General features: G+C 34.2%; 2 protein-coding genes across 3 annotated transcripts; both read right to left on the minus strand.

The window, feature by feature from the left end:
- Positions 1 to 1,350: 1,350 nt before the first annotated feature.
- Uck (Uridine-cytidine kinase) lies at positions 1,351 to 11,313 on the minus strand. 2 transcript variants are annotated; one of them, XM_017624717.1, is made up of 7 exons: positions 11,059 to 11,313; positions 10,615 to 10,680; positions 10,335 to 10,525; positions 9,450 to 9,595; positions 9,269 to 9,366; positions 9,142 to 9,190; positions 1,351 to 2,175 (listed from the first exon to the last, which is right to left on the minus strand). In XM_017624717.1, exons 1-7 carry the CDS (start codon positions 11,158 to 11,160, stop codon positions 1,898 to 1,900), a joined length of 930 nt encoding a protein of 309 aa, XP_017480206.1. In that variant the 5' UTR covers positions 11,161 to 11,313; the 3' UTR covers positions 1,351 to 1,897. The 2 variants fall into 2 exon arrangements, with proteins under 2 accessions (XP_017480206.1, XP_017480207.1); XM_017624718.1 differs by lacking the exon at positions 1,351 to 2,175 and adding an exon at positions 7,109 to 8,624 and having other exon boundaries at positions 11,059 to 11,312.
- Positions 11,314 to 16,440: 5,127 nt separating this feature from the next.
- Positions 16,441 to 17,821, minus strand: tx (Helix-loop-helix protein delilah taxi). The gene is made up of 3 exons (XM_017624719.1): positions 17,667 to 17,821; positions 17,570 to 17,608; positions 16,441 to 17,477 (listed from the first exon to the last, which is right to left on the minus strand). Exons 1-3 carry the CDS (start codon positions 17,794 to 17,796, stop codon positions 16,441 to 16,443), a joined length of 1,206 nt encoding a protein of 401 aa, XP_017480208.1. The 5' UTR covers positions 17,797 to 17,821.
- Positions 17,822 to 18,414: the final 593 nt, after the last annotated feature.

Consider the following 18,414-nt stretch of genomic DNA (forward strand, 5'->3'; position numbering starts at 1 on the left):
TTTAGTTGTTTTCGCAAATTCTCAATGAGATTCATGTCTGCGGATTGTGTAGGCCATTTGAAATTAGCAAATTTTTCCTTTTGTATCCAGTCTTTGCGAATAGGTGCAGTGTCTTTTGGGTGATTTTTCAGCAGAAACTCTCATTTTTTCGACTACATCTTGCAAATTTTGTTGAAATATGAACAGATACTGTTCCTCACGCATAATGTGTACTAACAGACCAAGAAAATGTTTGAAATACAACGCCAAACTATTGACCGACCACTGTTATTCACAGTTTGCCTTACATGCTGCGCATGGGCTTAATTAGGGTCTTTTACCCAAAACCATGCCCGGCCATCTGATTGAACGCGATTAGTTTAGTCTTTTCGGACCAAATAATCTTCAAATGAAACTTAAAAATATGTTTTTTATTGCATTCTGAACNTAACGGTCCGGTTTTCGTGCGATACAGCAAAATGCTGCCGCAATCGCACATGTATTTTTATCAAATTTGCTTTTTTCTTCTTTATGATACCTTTGCGCTCAATTTGGGAATTCTTCGCCTCGCTGTCCATTGATTTGCGTTAAAGTTTAATACCTTAAGCGCTTCTGTAATAGTGGCTGCATCGCTACTTGCTGCTAAGTTCACACGATATCGTACCGTAATATTTTTTAACAGACTTCCTTTGTCCATGGGAACACTTTAGGCTATATTTTTTCTCAGTCTTAACATTTTCAAGTACCAAANGAGTTATATTTTTTCTCAGTCTTAACATTTTCAAGTAGAAAATTCCAAATTTTTTTGCCACTTTTCGTGCGTTTCCGCCTTTCCGCAGTAAATCTATTATTTACATTTATGGTTCCTGATTAACTATGTTATTTACTGGTGATCACTTCTTCAATAAATTACAATATAGAAAAAAGTCATCTGACTTCCAACTAAGTAAAAGATAACTGTCAAATGCAAAACTGAGAGTGAGTGCAAAACTGTAACATCTGCTTCAATTTACATTTTTGTCTGCTGGTTTTTTTTTGTTGTTGTATTGACTTCAAATCGTTATGAGAGAGGGAGCAGGGATGTACCAACAAGAATATACAACAAAAGGATGAAAGTCTTTAGAACTTGGAAATATGTCACACCATGTTACAGTTTTGCTCGTCACTGTATGTCTTCAAAAAAAAAAACCTTCCTTTCAGGATCTTTTAAGACCAGTTGAAGGTATGGTATAAACGAAATTTAGTCAACATTTTTTATAAAGTTTTGCTTTTACAATTTTTTAATTTCAAAAAATTGTAAAGTTTTTATTTTGCGAATCACGTTTAAAACGAGATGAGGACAATTTTTGTAACTATAATATATTTTTCCTTTGGCAGAACTTTGTTACATGATAAAAGAAATATTCTGACCAAAATCAAAAATGGTCGGTTTGACTAGGATTAACCCATATAGTATATTCAGTGTTTAGTTTCAAAGCGTTGCATATTACAGAAAAGCATTGGAAAGAGTAACAAACAGGCTGCATAATTATACATTATGTAAATATTGTAACACATTTTTGGTATTTGCAACTATAGAAAAACAGTTAAACTAGCATAATTATTAGTTTTGTTTGAACAATCATCATAGCTAAACGAACAATTACCAGATTTGGTTAAATTTTTTAGCAAACTAATTCAACTAATCATAAAAGTGCAGTGGTTTACATAATTTCAAGTGTAAATTTGGTTAATTCATGCATATATAAATATGTAGTAGGTATAATCGAAGCAAAATTGTTATCACATTTGGTGTTTTTTTTTTCCAACATTTACGCATACAAAATATTGCGCTAAGCAGCATTTTTAGTAAGTACTTTGGTTAAAATTTGCTGTTTGATGCATAATATTTTTTTTTTGCACTTCTTTTCGAATTGCATCAATGCGGTCTTATATATGCCACAGCATTATTGCCTTTCGTAAATTTGGTGTTGTTAGTAGTAGTAGTGCTTTCAGAAACAATTAAGCGCACGCGGCAACGAGGAGCCGGCCTACCTCCGCCGCCGCTGGCAGCAGTAGTACCTCTAAAGCCAATACCATTTGTAGGACCATGCTCGTGATCGGCATTTGTGCAGTAAGCGATATTCGTCGAGGAGCCGTAACGCGAACGATTGTTGAGGAAATCGCGTATATGCTGGACAATCAAATCGATGGCAACTGGAAAAAGAGAATTTTTGTTTATTTTATAGTAAAATGTAGTTCTACTAGTAGAGTAGTTTTAAATGCAGTTTAAAAATATATCATTAATTAAAAAAAAATAATAATAATTAGTTAGCTAAAGAAGCAAACGAAATCGACTTAATGAAGTTGGAAAAATTAAAGCTTACCTGTTAGCTTTTCTTTTGGGGGCGGACTTCGAAGGCGATACGAGTAGATTTGTTACTGGTGAAAACTATGAACTGTGTCCAGTGATTTCGTGATTAAATACAAGTTGGACTTTTTTATTTACTATGCGAGTGGTATGTATGTACATTAGACCGTACCAGAAAAAAAGGTTAGCCGTACATCCTAGAGTCTAAAACAAGCAATTGCAACATACATTTTTTTTTTTTTGGCAAAACGGTGTGGTCGTGATTTTACATGTTTCGTCATAACTTCGGCATTTACAGTCGGATCTTAGAGTGTGATATGGCCCAAAACACTGGTGACTGGTGTTTTGTGTTGTAAAACATATCCTATATGCTTTCGTTTTCACAAAAAAATTAGGCGTAAATAGTAGACATTTTAAAAAATATTTAAAGTCGTGACTGGTGAACAGGCCCTTGTGACAATTGTAAAGTAATTATGAGTGAAGTAAACGTTTCCATACACGAAAATTACAGCTTCTTTTTGTTTTGTTTTTTTTTTTGTAACATTTTTCATCAGATTAGATAACGAAATGCAGTCATTTACAAAGAGGGTACTACTGAAATAGGTAATATTAAGGCATTTTAGTCGTCCGGAAATGAAATTGATGACTTATGCTTATATATAAACGGTTACCACTCCACATTTTTTCGCTTCTTCACTACAAGGAGCCTAACCTTCTCGGCAACTATTTTACAACAAGGACGAAAGCTGCGTATTCTCGTCGAAGGCAAACTAATTCCAACGGTGAATAACCGGAAAATTGTCAGATCTAGCTCTCGTTCCCGTAGCGAGCCGTAGTCCTCAATTCGGCAGTACTTGGCCAAATACAAAGAAACGGTATTGCAAACATACAAAGTGGTCCGGTTCTAAATTATGCAGCGCCTGTGTGCTCGCCGGGGACAATTGGTTCGCAGTGGACGAAACTAAAGACATGCCACAATACAACACCCTGGACAACCAGAGGATGTCTTCTGATGTCGCCTGAACATCACATCCACAGTGAAGCCGAAATTCTCCCAGTAAGGTGCTACAGTTGTCAGCACTCGAACTTGCTTCAGCTGAAGGACCAGGTCCGGTACTACGCACAGGACCCCTGGGACTGGGACTGTACAGACAGGCTATTAACGGTATTTACAAACTCCAGTCAAGTGAATGCCGTCATCAGCGTCAATCACCACCTGTGAACGAGAGTGAGCTTCAACTGCCACGAGATACCCCAACGAGATGGCCCAACTCGCCTCCCAACATCGAAAATGAGTGTCCAGCATGTGGAGATTCCCTCCTTGACACCAACCACCTCTTCACATTCTCACTCAATCCAACTCAACTAACATCCCCCCTCTCCCTCTCGTTATACCTCATCGAAATATCAAATCTCCTGGGCCTACCGTTAGTTGAGCCTGCGGACAATTACGGGCGAAGTAAGTCCTTACAACAATAACAACAACTGTGTCATTTATGCATTATTTTTGAGTGAAAACAGAAGACAATCATGACAAAAATCCCGACAAAATATAAAAATAATTAAAAAATCGCGGGATTTGGTCGTGTCTGGATAATGTCTTTCGGGATTCTGTATTTCGGTATTTTGTATATCGGGATTTCATTACACAACCGTTAAAAAATTGCAATTGAATTAATAAGTTCAATCAAATATTACAATACGGTTGTCAATGAAAAAAAGTTTAAGAGAGCTAAATTTCGGAGATATTTTTGAAGAGGGTTGCCACCTTTTTAAAAATAAAATTTTGCAGGCAGATGATTTGTGACCTGGAGTGAAAAATATACTACCTCCTTAACCGCTTTCTCGGCACACTTACTACGGATTTTCCAAGGATGGTCTTAGACTTAAAATAATTCCGATAAATTAAGGGTTGGAATTTTCATATTGCATACATATCTCTGGAAGTATTTGTGAGAGAGTACTGGAACTGGGTTTGGGGATATGTATGTATGTCAAATCAAATTCATACTCACGGAGAAAAATGGGCGTGGAACCTCCTCCCATACTAACTGAAACTTTCATATTGCATATCTCTTCCAAAATTTGGAGTAAAGTACTCAAGCTTGGTATGGTGATATGTATGTATGTGAAATCAATCCCATACTCATGGAGAAAGGTGGGAGTTAATAGACAAGGGGGCAAGGCAACTCCCATGCAAATTAATTTTTTTTCTGCTGCATATCTCTGAAGCTGTTTATTGCAGAGGACTGGAACTTGGCACCGAGATGTGTATACAAAACTAATTCCATGCCCATGGAAATAAATTGGGGCTATTCGATAAGGGGCGTGGTATCTCCTGTACAAATTTTCTATTTTATACTGCATATCTCTAGAGGTGTTTATGTTATAGTACTGGGACTTAGTACTGGGATATATAAAAAAAGATTACACGTTTTAACGGCCTAAATACCTTAACTGCTATAACCAAAAGGGCAGAGAAATAAAATATCACATCTTCAAATTATTTTTCATATTTGTATAAAAACGTGAGGTGAACCCCTCGGGAAAAAGCTAGTATTTTAATAAAAAAAAATATATAATAATTCTAAACTTCAAAAAAAACATTGGCCAAAATGAGAAAATATAAACATGTTGGGCGGGGTTCGGCCAAAACAAAAAATTGTTTGTTCTTCGAAATTGCCTTGAAAACTTACTACTTTTGGCTTAGGGGTGTATGACGAACTTCGGTTTGTTTGCTTGTAAAATATTTAGTACGGTCTAATGTACATACTTATAATTATATTGATATTTATTACTTAAGATCTTAAAGTGCTTGTACTTACTATACAATGAATAAAATTATAATTTTACATAGTTTAGTAATTAGCATTATATTTCATACCTACTTTGGCGCATACTTTATGAGGCCAGCTGGTGAGTACACAGAACAAGTATAAATTGCTCGACTTCGAAGGATGTGTTCACCTGCACGAATGCTTTTGGTGTTTTCCCCCAATCGCTTTCGAAGCTTCACACTTCTAACATCTAGAATAGTTCGAACTCTTAACTATGCTGCTATCAGAGGGAGCGTCTGAGCAGACACTTGCTGGCAGCAGAACCAATCTCTGGGCACGTCAGTAGGCACCACTACTAATTCACGGACAAGAACCAGACATTGCATCGACAGGCCATCAACGGTATCTGTCGATAAATAATCACCACCATTGCAAGTCAAGAATGCCCCCGCAAAAGAACCAAACGGGAACAAACGTAACGGGAACAAACAGCAGTTTGAACGGGAACAAAAGGTTCGAGAACATTTTCAAATAGAACAAAATAAGCATAGAACTCTCAAAAACGTCTCCAATGAGAACAAAAGTATCGAGAACGTTTTTCAAGGAAGATCTGAGAAAGGTTCCGATAGAATTCGAAGTCAGAGGAAAGTTCGATCATTTCAACTTCCGGATCGTTTCTCATTATCCATTTATAGAAAAAAATTTAACTTTCTGTGCAAGAAAAGTTCGCATTTTAAGTCTTTTATTGACTTAATGCGCGTAGTTGCCATTCAGTTCATTTTTAAATTATTTTAATATTCAAACATTTCAAACTAATGCAAGGCTATGAGAAAAGTTCCGAGATTATTTTTTTCCACTTCGTTCTCTGTCAAAAAATTCTGATACTTTGGTTCCCAAACGTTCCGGAGACTTTTGTTCCCATTTTGCTATCTTAGAAATGTTGCCGAAAGTATCGCTCGCATTTTGTGCTCTTTGGGAACGTTCCAAAGGGTTTTATTCTTATATAATTCCCGTTGAGAAAATTCTCGACCGTTTCGTTTTCACTTTCGTTCATATAAAAACACTCCTGAGGTTTTGTTTTTATTTCGGTTTGGGATTTTAAGCATTCTTGGGAAAAAAATAGGATAACGATATTCAGTTTCGATCACACCTTGTGTTGTCGGTCCCTGATTTCAAGTGAGCCCAACTAAGTTCGTTCAGAACGTTTCTTTGTCCTACCATTAGTTGTGCTTGACGAAGACGATTGCTACTGGCTAGGAAATTGAGAACTTTATTGCTTGAACTGAGAGAAGGCTATCAAACGTTAGTGCAGGAATCGTGAATGTAGAGTCCGCACCTGATTGAGTTTTTAATTGAAGAAATTTTCAAGATCAGATTCCTTTCATATTGGCTGCGAATATTTTATTTTGCGTCCATTCTTCTTCTTCTTTATTGAAGCTGTAACCGCCTAGCCGATTTTACGTCTATTAGTTACGTAGAAATCGTTGGCATACACTTAATTGGCTTCAGTTGATGATTGAGAGGTGAAATGCGAATATGGGTGTCCTGAGATTGTTCTTGTTGTTTTAACAACATAAAATGTCATCACAGTTTTGGGGCGCTCGGCTTTCGCGAGTCGAGTCGTATCGACAATTACATGGCATTTTTACATGAAGTGCTAAATCTTTTCTCTACAATTATTCTCAAGTATTTCCGTCCCTTATGTATATATACATACATACACTATACACCTCAAACCTTCTGTGCTTAAATGAGCGGTTATTTGTACCTAAAAGCGTCGCTTATTTATTCGTTCAATTTTATCAACCAAAGGTAGAAGGTTGTATCCATTAGTTTATGACGGCAGAACGATTTACAGATGCATTTGGTTACAAATGCACCTTATTTATCTTATCAGTCTGCTTACTTATATTGATAGTATGCAGTACATGCTTTGCCATTAATATAGAACATATGCTACTTGTTTAATCCCGAATTTTGTTCAAAACATAAGCAGTAAAAATAAAGTGATGCAATTGATTTCTGTAATATGACCATACTGACAGTGATAGCTCAATAAAATTGTTCAATATAATAGTGATTAATAGAGATTTTGTCGCTTAGATTGTTCTAATTTAAAAAATATACATACATATCTGTGACATTTTATTAAGCAACTTATATCAACATAGGCCATTTTGTCTTTAAAGGAATTTTTTTTTGGTTTTGAAAACAATATTTTAACGATTGACTAGCCATAGGTTTAGTTTAAGGTAACCGTTTAATATAAACTTAATAAAAATATAATATTTGTCAAAGGAAACTTATTTGTTTTTAAATCAAAAGTCAAACCTTCTAAAGTCACATACGCTTGTATTTTAATAAGATGCCATAGATATATATGTACATACATATGTTGCTATAAGTATATCAACACCTATTTTCGCTGAACGAAAATCACGCAAACTTCTTGAGTTATCATAATTCGTTGCTGATTTTGACCGTTTGTTTTCTTGCTAAAAATATTTTGAGTTTAAGCGAACTTTTTTAAAAATAATTTCATTTGCGTTTTGCTACAAATATTTTTATTAAAGCGACAATAAATTTTCAGATGGGTATCTTTACGCTTAATTTTTGTTTTTAACAAAAATAACTTTAATCTATGAATGTATGTATGTATTAGAATTGCCTAAAAAAATTTACGTTTAATAATTGAATGCGGTAGGTAGGCATAACTTACTATATAATTTAGATATGTATGCAAGTAGTGAAGTTCTATATGTATGTAGTTAGATATTTCCATCTACAGATATTTTGAAAAATATGTATTCTTAGTCGAAAAGTAGAACAATTGAAAGTTTACATGTATAAATGCTTTAAAATAGAAGATCAATAGAAAATACATTTAAATTAGTTAAATTATAGTAAGAAATTTGTAGAATAAAGTTAAATTTAACTATAACTTTATGTTATTTATTATACTAGTTGGCCTATTTATCTATTCCAAGCTGTATATTTGTGTATTCTTAATTGTGTTATTGACCAGCAAAGTAATGCATGGTACTTCAAAGCTTAAGGCTATTAAAAGTTACAAAAATAAAAACACGAGCGCAGATGTTAAAGAATTTGCACTTAACTAGTTTCCTCATTTTGTGCGGCCTTAATGTTATTATTACTACATTATTTTGGTTAGCGGTGCTGATAGCGTGCGCTGCACACACCCTAAAAGTTTATGTATGTATGTATGTATGTCAGTGTTTTTAAGTGTAAATGTTTGCTCGTGTGATTACTCGTGTATTGCCAATCGAATTGGTTGGTCTCTAACTTATTTTATATATTTTTTGGCTACTTAATTGTTTTCTTGCTTAATTTTTTTTTAGATAGATGGATAGATATTTAATTTTAGTGTTCGCGCATCATGCCGCCGTCAGCTTTATTATTTATTGTTGTATGTACTGACGTGGGGGCATATAGGTTGTTAGTGCTGCCGCCGGGTCTAAGAATTTCTCCGATATGATGTACAATGAGATCAATGGCAACTGTAAGAAATATAACAAGTAACAAAAAAAACGGAACTGGAAATCAAGCACGAACAGATACAACAACAACCACCAAGAAAAAATTTTAACTAGATAAATAATTTAAGAAAAAAATAATAAGGCAACAGCAACAATACAAAAATTGAGTTTGAAAATATTTGCGCGCGATTTTTATGTTGTTTCTTTGTTGTAAAATACAAATCTAGAAAAATGTTGTGTAGGAGTTTTTGTTTTGCATTTTGTGTACTTGAGAAATATATACATATGTACGTAAGTTCGAAAATAGATTAATTTAAGCTCTTAGAAATTTGCAAAAAATAGCTAAGTAACTAAGCTATTGCTCTAAAACTCTGCAAATCAACATAGTAACAACCAAAGAAGCGCAACTAAATGCTACTTAAAGAGTAGAGAGTATACAAATAGTATTTTAGCTGTTATCAACTGTTAACTGTTTGACATATATAAGGAAACAATAAATACAACAATAAAACGAATATGCGAATGAATCTCTACGAACCTGTGTTATCAGCGCCGCGTGGTATTATAACATCTGCGAATTTTTTCGTCTATAAATAGGACAAAAAATAGAATGCAAATAACTGCAGATGGCATAGGAACATTTCAATGTATTTTTTATCACCTACCGGGGAGCAAAATTCTTCAAAAGCCGGCTTAACGAAAGTCATATACTGTGTCAGTACAGCGTCTAAATCCCGTCCGCGTTCATTGATATCACGCGGTACTGTAATAACATAAATAAAAATTGTATACATTAATTATACGACAAATGGGAAAAATATTTGCTTATACATATGTATGACTTACCTCTTCGCGCCAAACGTGTATCAGAGTCTGTATCCACAAATAGTTTCATATGAAAGAGATCACGTATTTTGGGAAAATAGAAAACGAGTATGCCTTCAAAAAGCACCACATCAGCCGGATAGATAGTTAGCATATTTTCATGATCACTGTAAATTAAATAGATAAAATTTACTTACAAACAAATTAAAGGCGAGGATTATGAAATGAAGATAAGCAATTATTGCCTTATTTATTTGATTTAATAATGATGAGAGGGGTGTTGCATTGAATTGGAGCAATTATTCATAACTTTTTCTTTAGCGATAAGCATTAGGAAATTTATTACGAAGTCGCCGAAACGAATTAGAAACAGTATTATTGCAATCGAGTAAATCAGTATGGAACTTTATACATATATGAAATAAGCGAAGTAAAAAGATTAAATATATAGATTTACGAGTTAATGTAAGACGACGGGCAATGAACTAAGCGCTGATTATATTATAATCGCATGGAAACTAAATAAAATGATAAAGCATTGAGTACAATGTAGTCTATCTTAGCTTTTGTGTGATACTTTCCAAGCTGTTCAATTGTTTTAAGCAACCATTGTTCCGGCAACCATGACAAGTGAAAGCAAATAATTTCGAGTATAAAGGGAATGTAATATTACTGTTGAGAATTTGCTAATTGAGATGGATGAAGAGATAACTTACACTATGCAATAACACTTTTTACATTATTAAAGTTATAATACTTTAAATAGAAAATGTATTTGGGATTTTGTTGCAGCGTATTTTCATGTGATATGTACTGTGTAAGTACACCGAACTCGCAACTTTTTCAATTAACTTTTTAAAAATGCTTTATGTGAATTAATTGCTTAAAGACTAAAGTCTTACTTACAGCGAATTTGAGCGATAATCATAGCATGGCACTTTAACAATTTTGCCCTTTAATATATCCTGCAATGAGTCATACATCAAATTTTCATTGAACGCATCCGGGTGATCGAAATTGAAGAGGCCCTTTTGCGCTTTTATTTTTTCCGCTGCTGTTAATTCGCGGTAAAAGCTATCTTGGCTGATTGTAACCACCTAAAGACGGTAAAAAAAACACGAAATGAAGAATTTTGATCCCATAAAGATCTCCATATTCCTTAAAGAGTATTGACATATGTGATTACCTGCCGTTGCGCTTGCTCCATATCAGCTTGACCCAGCTGTTCCATTATCTTTTTACATACTGTCGACTAAAAATAGAGGAATTCATCTATAATTAGTGGCTAGAAAAATTCAAATACAAATGCCTGAATAGTAAAAGGACTTTCGAGATTGTATGCAGGTTCTTACATTATCCTAATGACTGAGACTATAAACGATTAACTGTTTCGCTACTGCAGACTTCCCCAAAACTAAACTCGGTTGCACTAATAAACCCTTGCATCCAAAGCTTTGAACCAAACCTAAGCCTGGACCTGATTATCGGCAGCATTCATTCAATGCGCAATTTACGCTTATTGATGTGTTAGCAAACAAGTGCATATTTCACAACTATTCCTTTATTACCACTTGCAAACTAAACATTTTGTGCCACCATTCGCACCACCCACATTACTATGTGTACTTACCTTTCCACTGGCTGTTCCACCCGCCACTCCAATCAGAAAAGGCGTTTTTATATCTGATTTATGATCATTGTTTGGGTTCAGCAATGTTTTGTCGACGTCCATTATTGTTATATGCAATTGGTGTTGGCAGCGGCGCACTTTAAAATTTTATATTTCCACTAATAATATGCACTACTATAATATTTTTACTGGAGAGAAAAACTTTATTGAACCAGAACCAACCGCATTGTATAAATCAGCTTCAATCAGCTGATAAGCGTAGTGTTGCCCATTGAACCAGAAAAGCAGATAAGATGGAGCAATCAAATATTTTGGGGCATTATTTACATTAGTGTTCAGTGGGAGTATAATAATTTAGACATGATAAGTATCTTTCTTTTAAATGAATCTGCAATTACAATAAACCAAGTTTTATGCAAAAATGGAAAAATAATGAAATTGTTTTTAATTAGGTGCGTTCGTTTAAAATCTCCAACAGAAACCAACCAACTGCCAAATTCCGGCGATATGTCATCTGTTCGCTCACAAGAGAGAAATATCCAAAATAGTACGCGAACAGAAAATTTGCAGAAACTTGCAAGTTAGACGAACAGCTGATATAATTTTTGTTTACATTCAAAAGTGTAAAATTTAAAACGTTCGAAAACTCATTAAAAAGTGGTATCCTGGCACAGTTTATTGATTAAACAAATAACTACTTACTTCTTACAAGTTTAATTAGTCGCATTTTGTAATTTTTAACTTCCAAACCATCAAATTCAATTTTGTGATTTGCGTAAATGCCAACCAGCTGTTTTTGATCAGCTGTTTTCCTGTTGGCAAATTGCTGTTGGCAAAAATTTTTCCAACAGAAACCAGCAGCTTCCCCTCAAAATGAAATGTCACTTTGCTCTCTCAATTTCCCCTACTTTGCAAGTTTTTTGCGTACGCGAACGCAAAAACTTGTAAGTTTTGGTTAAACATGAACAATTAACAGCTACGCGAACGAACCTATTGATAGTTAAGGAATTTTGCACACTGGCAGCACCCGTAGGTAAAAACATATGATTACGCCATGTTGCCACATAACATTAAATTTACAGATTCTTTCAGAAATGCCGCTGAATTCGGAGGAATCAAAGAGCAAGTGCAAGAATTAGGGTTTTATTTGGAATTTTCACTATTTAAATAGATGAAAACTTAATGGTTGTCCACTTGTTAACGTTTTGAAAGTATTTGTAACGCAAATTAATTAACTTTTTTGAATATATAATATACAAATTCAAACATTAACATACTTCCGTTTTAAAACTTTTTTAGCTCAAATGCAAGCCTGTGCTTTGCTTACTTTTTGGCGCCATAGAACAGTTATTTGTTAATTTCCGTTTTCGCGAGTATTAATTCTGCTAAAAATACGAGAGAAAATGTACCAAAAGTGATAAAAAGGTGTTATTTCCACATAAACAATAAAAACAATAGTGCCGTATCGATTAATAAATTGCAAAAGAGTGATGCCGTGTGTGTGTGTGTGTATGATTGTAAACAGGCCACCATTTAGATGTTGTTTTTGTAAGAGCATCTCGCAATCCCCGAATTGATTGGCTGTTTATTCATTTTGCAAATCTTTCCGCGTCGCACATATGTATAAAGGTTAGTATTCTGTTCACAACGATGTTTAATTTCTTTGTTAAAAAATGGAACTAAACAATTCTCCAGTGTGACCGCGTATTTTATTTACTTCAAGAAGAAAATTATTTGCAACATCAATGCCGTTCCCCACAGAGCAAAGACTAGCTATATATGTATGTTGTAGAGTATGGTTTTACTGAATAAAAAATTGATATGACAACCATAAGGAATCGCCTCTACCTTCGTCCAATACGATGGTCTTTACCAAGGCACATTAAACAGGTAGTATCAGTAGAGCAAAAACAACATTTGCGTGTAGGTATTTTGTTGTTGCTTCTGGTATCGAAAGTGTCAAAAACTGTTCTGAATTTTTTCTTCTAAATCAAAGCGTGCCATGTGAAATACAAAAAATTATAAAAAATAAAAAATTGAAATTGGAAAAAATAAAAATTGATGCAACTTTCTTTCCTAGTAAATTTGTTTGCTTCTCGAAGCATTGATCCATCCTTTGCAAGGCCCAGTAATCAGCGGTCGTGCTGCCGAGTTGGGCGAACGTTCCAAAAGCTGCTATTCAATCGCTTGTTTTGTATGGAAAAAGGTTTCACATGCAAATGGATTTTAACAATTCAGAATTTTTGTAAGAAAAAATTAAAAATATTTGACATTTTCGAGACCAAATAATTTGAAAATAAATCAAATCAGCTGCTCTACTGATACTACCTGTTCAATGTACCTTGGTCTTTACATTTCTCTTAGAAGTCATACTTTTTCCGTGCAGTTCACTTAGTTAAAAAATTATTTATTATTATTAAATTATTATATAATTATTATATTATTATATAAATATTATTATAACTAAAACAGAAGCTAGAAATTGAACTAAAGCTAGACACACACGCCAAAGGTACACACAATATTGCCTGCCGAGGGGCGACCGCTATTAGAAAAAACCATTTTTTTTTTGTTTATTTCATTTTTTGATGTTGGCCCTGCGGAATGGTAGCACGCAGCGGTCGCTAATTGTTAGTTTTTGGAAAATTTTTAAATCTTCTTTATTCCTCTGCAGTCATATTTGTTGCGTTTATCGTTATGTACTAACATTAGTTCGCTTACTAAAATATTTATCAAACTATTAAAAACGAGCCATTCTCTTGGAGTGTTCAAACCAATCATAAATATGATAATAATAGCAGGGCTGCAAACCGGTTTTGAACTGAACCGGTTTTTGAACCGAACCGCCGCCTTTTTCGGGCTTCGAACCGACCCATGAACTGAACGGTTTTTATTTTGAAATACCAAAACCGAACCGAAAATCACTCCAAAAAATGGTTCGGATCGGTTCAAAATGAAAATCCACTAAAGCATTTTTCAAGTTTTAAGTCTAAAAATGCAACCCGTATAGTAAAACTATAATTTAGATGAAACTGTGAAGAATATTCATAATTTTTGCATAAAATTTGAAAATTGGGTTTATATGGTAAAAAAAAATAAACATTAAATAAAGAAAAGAAAAATAGCCAATACTTGATGGTGTCGTGTCCCTATCTTTTACACCACTATTCATGTGGATATTTAAATTTGATCCCAATAACAAAGCCTTTAAATTTTATATTATGGATTTGTCTTAGTTTTGTAATATTTATCAGGATCATAATAATGCTTAAGGATAAAGTGAATAATTTTAGAACGACAAAAATAGAAAAACAAAATTCTTTAAATGGGTGTTTTTTCCCCTTAAGTAATTTTTCTCAAATTTTTCTAATAACCTATACTACGATGCCAATTTTTTTTAAATCAGTTCAAAATTGTTTGAAGTATAAGGTTATAGCACCTGTATTATAAGTTTGCACAAAAAAAGTTATACATACATATATAGCGTCGGTGATACTGCAAAACGTTCTATGTCACTTATTACCTCTGGTGCTTAGTTGATCTGTTATCTGTACCTGATCGCTTCTGGCAGTCGTTCATCTTCATCAGCCAAAGCTAGACTGTTTTGTCTTTCGTTTATTAGGGTGTAACGACTTGCAGATGCATTCCGGTGCAAGTAAGAGACCATCTAAGTGTCAAGGGCACTAATGACTTAGACCGTTTTGCAGTATCACCGACTATATACCGTTTAAATAAGAGCAAAAGGCGCACTACGTCTATTATTTTACATTTTTAGTTATTTACATATAATAATTAAAAATTAATAAAGGTCCTCTTTCGAGCTTCGAACGCCTACATATCGATTTCGGAGCCTAACTTCGACGTGACTAGAAGAGGGCAATGGAATTTCCACACTTCCTTTTTGCAATTTTTTTTTCAATTTAATTTTCTTCTAATGTTTAGATGTTGTTGTTTTAAAAAGAAGATTTTTTTTAATTGCATTTATATTTTGGGAAATTATTTTTGGTTTTCTTTAATAAAATATTTATTTTCTTCGTTTTTAGTTTAATGTTCTCTGCATTTTTAGATTTTATTGATACAAAAATATTACTTTATTTAATTTGATTTTTAGAAACTTATTTTATTTGTTTTCTTTTCTTAATTTAATTTGGTGTTCCGTCGTTAATTTCATTTTATTTTAATTTTTTGATTTTATATTAAACAATTTTTATTGAGCTTGAGGCCGTTTTTAATTGAAAATTATTGTGGAAAAACACCAAAAATTTTTAAATGGTAGATTTTGAGTTTTATGTTAAACAAAAAAAAAACATTTTTTATATCAATTAATTTTTAGGATCTTATTTTATTTATTTGTCTTTTTTATTTTAATTTTCTTTTAATATAAGACTTTTTTTTAAATAATTTTTGTTTTTTTTTAATTTTTTTTAATATTATTCTTTTTTGATTACATTTTTTCTTTTGGTAATTAAATTTTTAAAAATGTTTTCTATTAATTTTTGTTTAACTTTTATTTTTTTAATTTTTAATTTAAAGTTCTTTTATTGATTACTTTTGACTGTTTTAAAAAAGGAAATATAAATATGTATATATTTTTTTTTAAGAGTTTTGTCCTTCTAAAGACTGTATTGAATTGAAAGACAGTTGCCAAAAATGCCCTGTACTTACTCATCTCCTTTTTGTCCAAATATCTTACCTTTGCGACTAGTGTTACGAACAAATTATGTTTAAAATAATTTAAAAACCGAACATTATAAACTTACTGCTGTCTTTTTTTATCGTTTTTATTGCCTTTTTATTCAAACTTTAGTAGTTGTGTTAAAACATTTGTTACTATTTATGCCATCTTAAATAATTTGCGTATAATTATTATAAAAAAAAAATTCAACAATTATAAAGAATAATCTGTTAATAAGAAATAAATATTTCAGTAGATAAATTTTAGCATACAAATATTTTCCTCATTATCATTATATTAAAAACAAACAATCTCAATGTGTTAGCTAAGTCTCTTAATAAATTACATAAAAAATGAAAAATAGTTAAACAAAACACAGTCAACTCCACTTAGGAGGGACGTGAAAGGACAATTCAATACAGATCATATTGTTGTTAGAGTATTTGTGTAAGTAAATTTTTACTTTCCCATACATCTTCAGTTCAGTTGAATTAAATGCATCAATATTTCATTAAGTTCAGTAAAAAACAAATATTAAATTATAATCTATAAGAAATAACATGAAATACTAGTGATGGCCACGGGAAATGGTTGAGGGACAAGCTTCATTGATTTAAAGCTTCGTCGATCAAGTGAAATAATTCAAACTAAGTTAGATAATGTATAGGTATTACGATGGCTGAGGCTGCTAAATATGACACCTCGGATTATGTCAGAAATAAATCCAGTGATGCTTGTTCTGGATAATCTGGTTGCAGAAAATCACTAAACGGATTGAATGTATCCAATGCCACTAAGGGACTAATGCATGTCGTTGGGGGTTGTTCCATTGAAAAGTCCAACGACTCTGGCGCTGTGCCAAGAAACTGTAAGCTCAGCTCCAAAGGCGCATCAATATCACCTAAAATATTATGGTCCACAGCCGACTTGCCCTCCAAAGCATTAGCGCTGCCGAAGAGCCTATCGAATTTGTCTTGCAATGGACTGTGGCAAGGGTCGGAAAGATGCAGCGATTCGCCATCAGATTCTAGTATTAGGCTATTCAGCTCGGACATGGATGGCACAAAGCCATTGGAGTAACTTGGACTGGTTATACTATCGAGGAAACTAGAAGAGTGTGATGAGAGTGAATCTCCACTGCAGGTAACAAAAGAGGAAGCAGAAGTGGCTGTACTTGACGTGGCACGGCTTGATTCTGGCGTGGTGTTACAGCTATTACGCTGCGTTATCGTCGGTGACTTTAATTCCTTCTTTTTACGTTTACCCAAACGTTTGGGCGGTTTTTGCAACACAGCGCTAGCCGTTGTACGTCCTGTTGTCGCCTTATTTGAAGGCTTGTTATTTTTCGACGCTGCGGTTGTAGATTTCGACTGTGTTTTCAAAGGTTTGGAGGCGACTTTCTGCTTTATCACTGGCTCTTCATTCCCATATAGGAAGTCTAGAGGCAATTCACCTTTAAAGTTGGGATTATTCAGCACCTCCGTTAGCAAACTGATATATTTCATGGCCAAACGCAACGTCGTTATTTTCGTCAGCTTCTCATTTGTGGGTCCCGCCTCATCGACTGCGATGCTTTGCGGCACACAATGCCGCAAATTCTCAAACGCTGAATTGATTTCACGCATGCGCGTACGTTCGCGCGCATTGGCGGTTTTTCGACGATATTTACTAAGTGGCGGCGCTTTCGACTTGGACGTTGTAGTGTTTTGTGTGCGCTGCGGTCCTGTGGTCGCTTCGCTGTCATCTGTAAGAAATAATTAGTTGATACTTTAGTACCGACACTACCAAATAGCTGCATTAGTTGAAGATTGTATGCACGCTTATGTGCGAGCTTACCCTTGTGGTTTGAACGTTTCGGCAACTCGACCACACTGGCTAATCCAAGTCGACGCTTTTGGCGTTCACGCAGCGAATATTTCTCTNTCGACCGCACTGGCTAATCCAAGTCGACGCTTTTGGCGTTCACGCAGCGAATATTTCTCCTTGCGGCTACTGACTTTACTGCTTTTACACTCTTCTGCACCCCGCTGGCTGCTGGCTAATAGTGTGCCGTAATCTTGCATTCTGCGGCACAATTAGGATTTATTGAGGAGAACTGAAATGAGTCAGAATGAAAGGTGCATTTTGGATTAATTTTTTAGACAAAAGTAAGCATGAGCTAAATTTTAAATGGCTATTATTTCTGATATGATAAATGAGAAATCAAATATAGATTTCCATTTGAACTATGAAAGAAATTTCAGACCATAATTGGTTGATTCACCTTATGCACGTCATTTGGGACCACAATGAAAGTAGCAACGATGTATTCGACCTTTATCTCAAAGTGGCATGTCTCAAATGAGAAATCTATGTGGGACTACCGGCATATCCGATTCGATATAGAAGCCCAAAGGATAACAAACCATGTTTACAGAAATCCCAGAAAAACTAATTTGAAACTCTTTCGCCTCCACATAGAGCGGGAAGTGAATAGGTCTACGGCACCAATTTCATCCGTATATGAACTTAAGGACGAGGCGACAATGTTCCAAGATGTCCACAAACAAGCTTTTGAAGAGAGCTGCCCACTGAGAACTAAGAAGTCTCACAGGGATGTCGCTTGGTGGAACGATGCTCTCGGGGAAACTTAGGAAAGCAGCCAGGAATTAGGAATCAGGAAATCAGCCCTAACCGCTTGC

Source organism: Rhagoletis zephyria, unplaced genomic scaffold, assembly GCF_001687245.7.
Source record: "Rhagoletis zephyria isolate East Lansing unplaced genomic scaffold, Rhagoletis_zephyria_1.1 Rzeph_scaffold_03748, whole genome shotgun sequence".
Lineage (NCBI taxonomy): Eukaryota > Metazoa > Arthropoda > Insecta > Diptera > Tephritidae > Rhagoletis > Rhagoletis zephyria.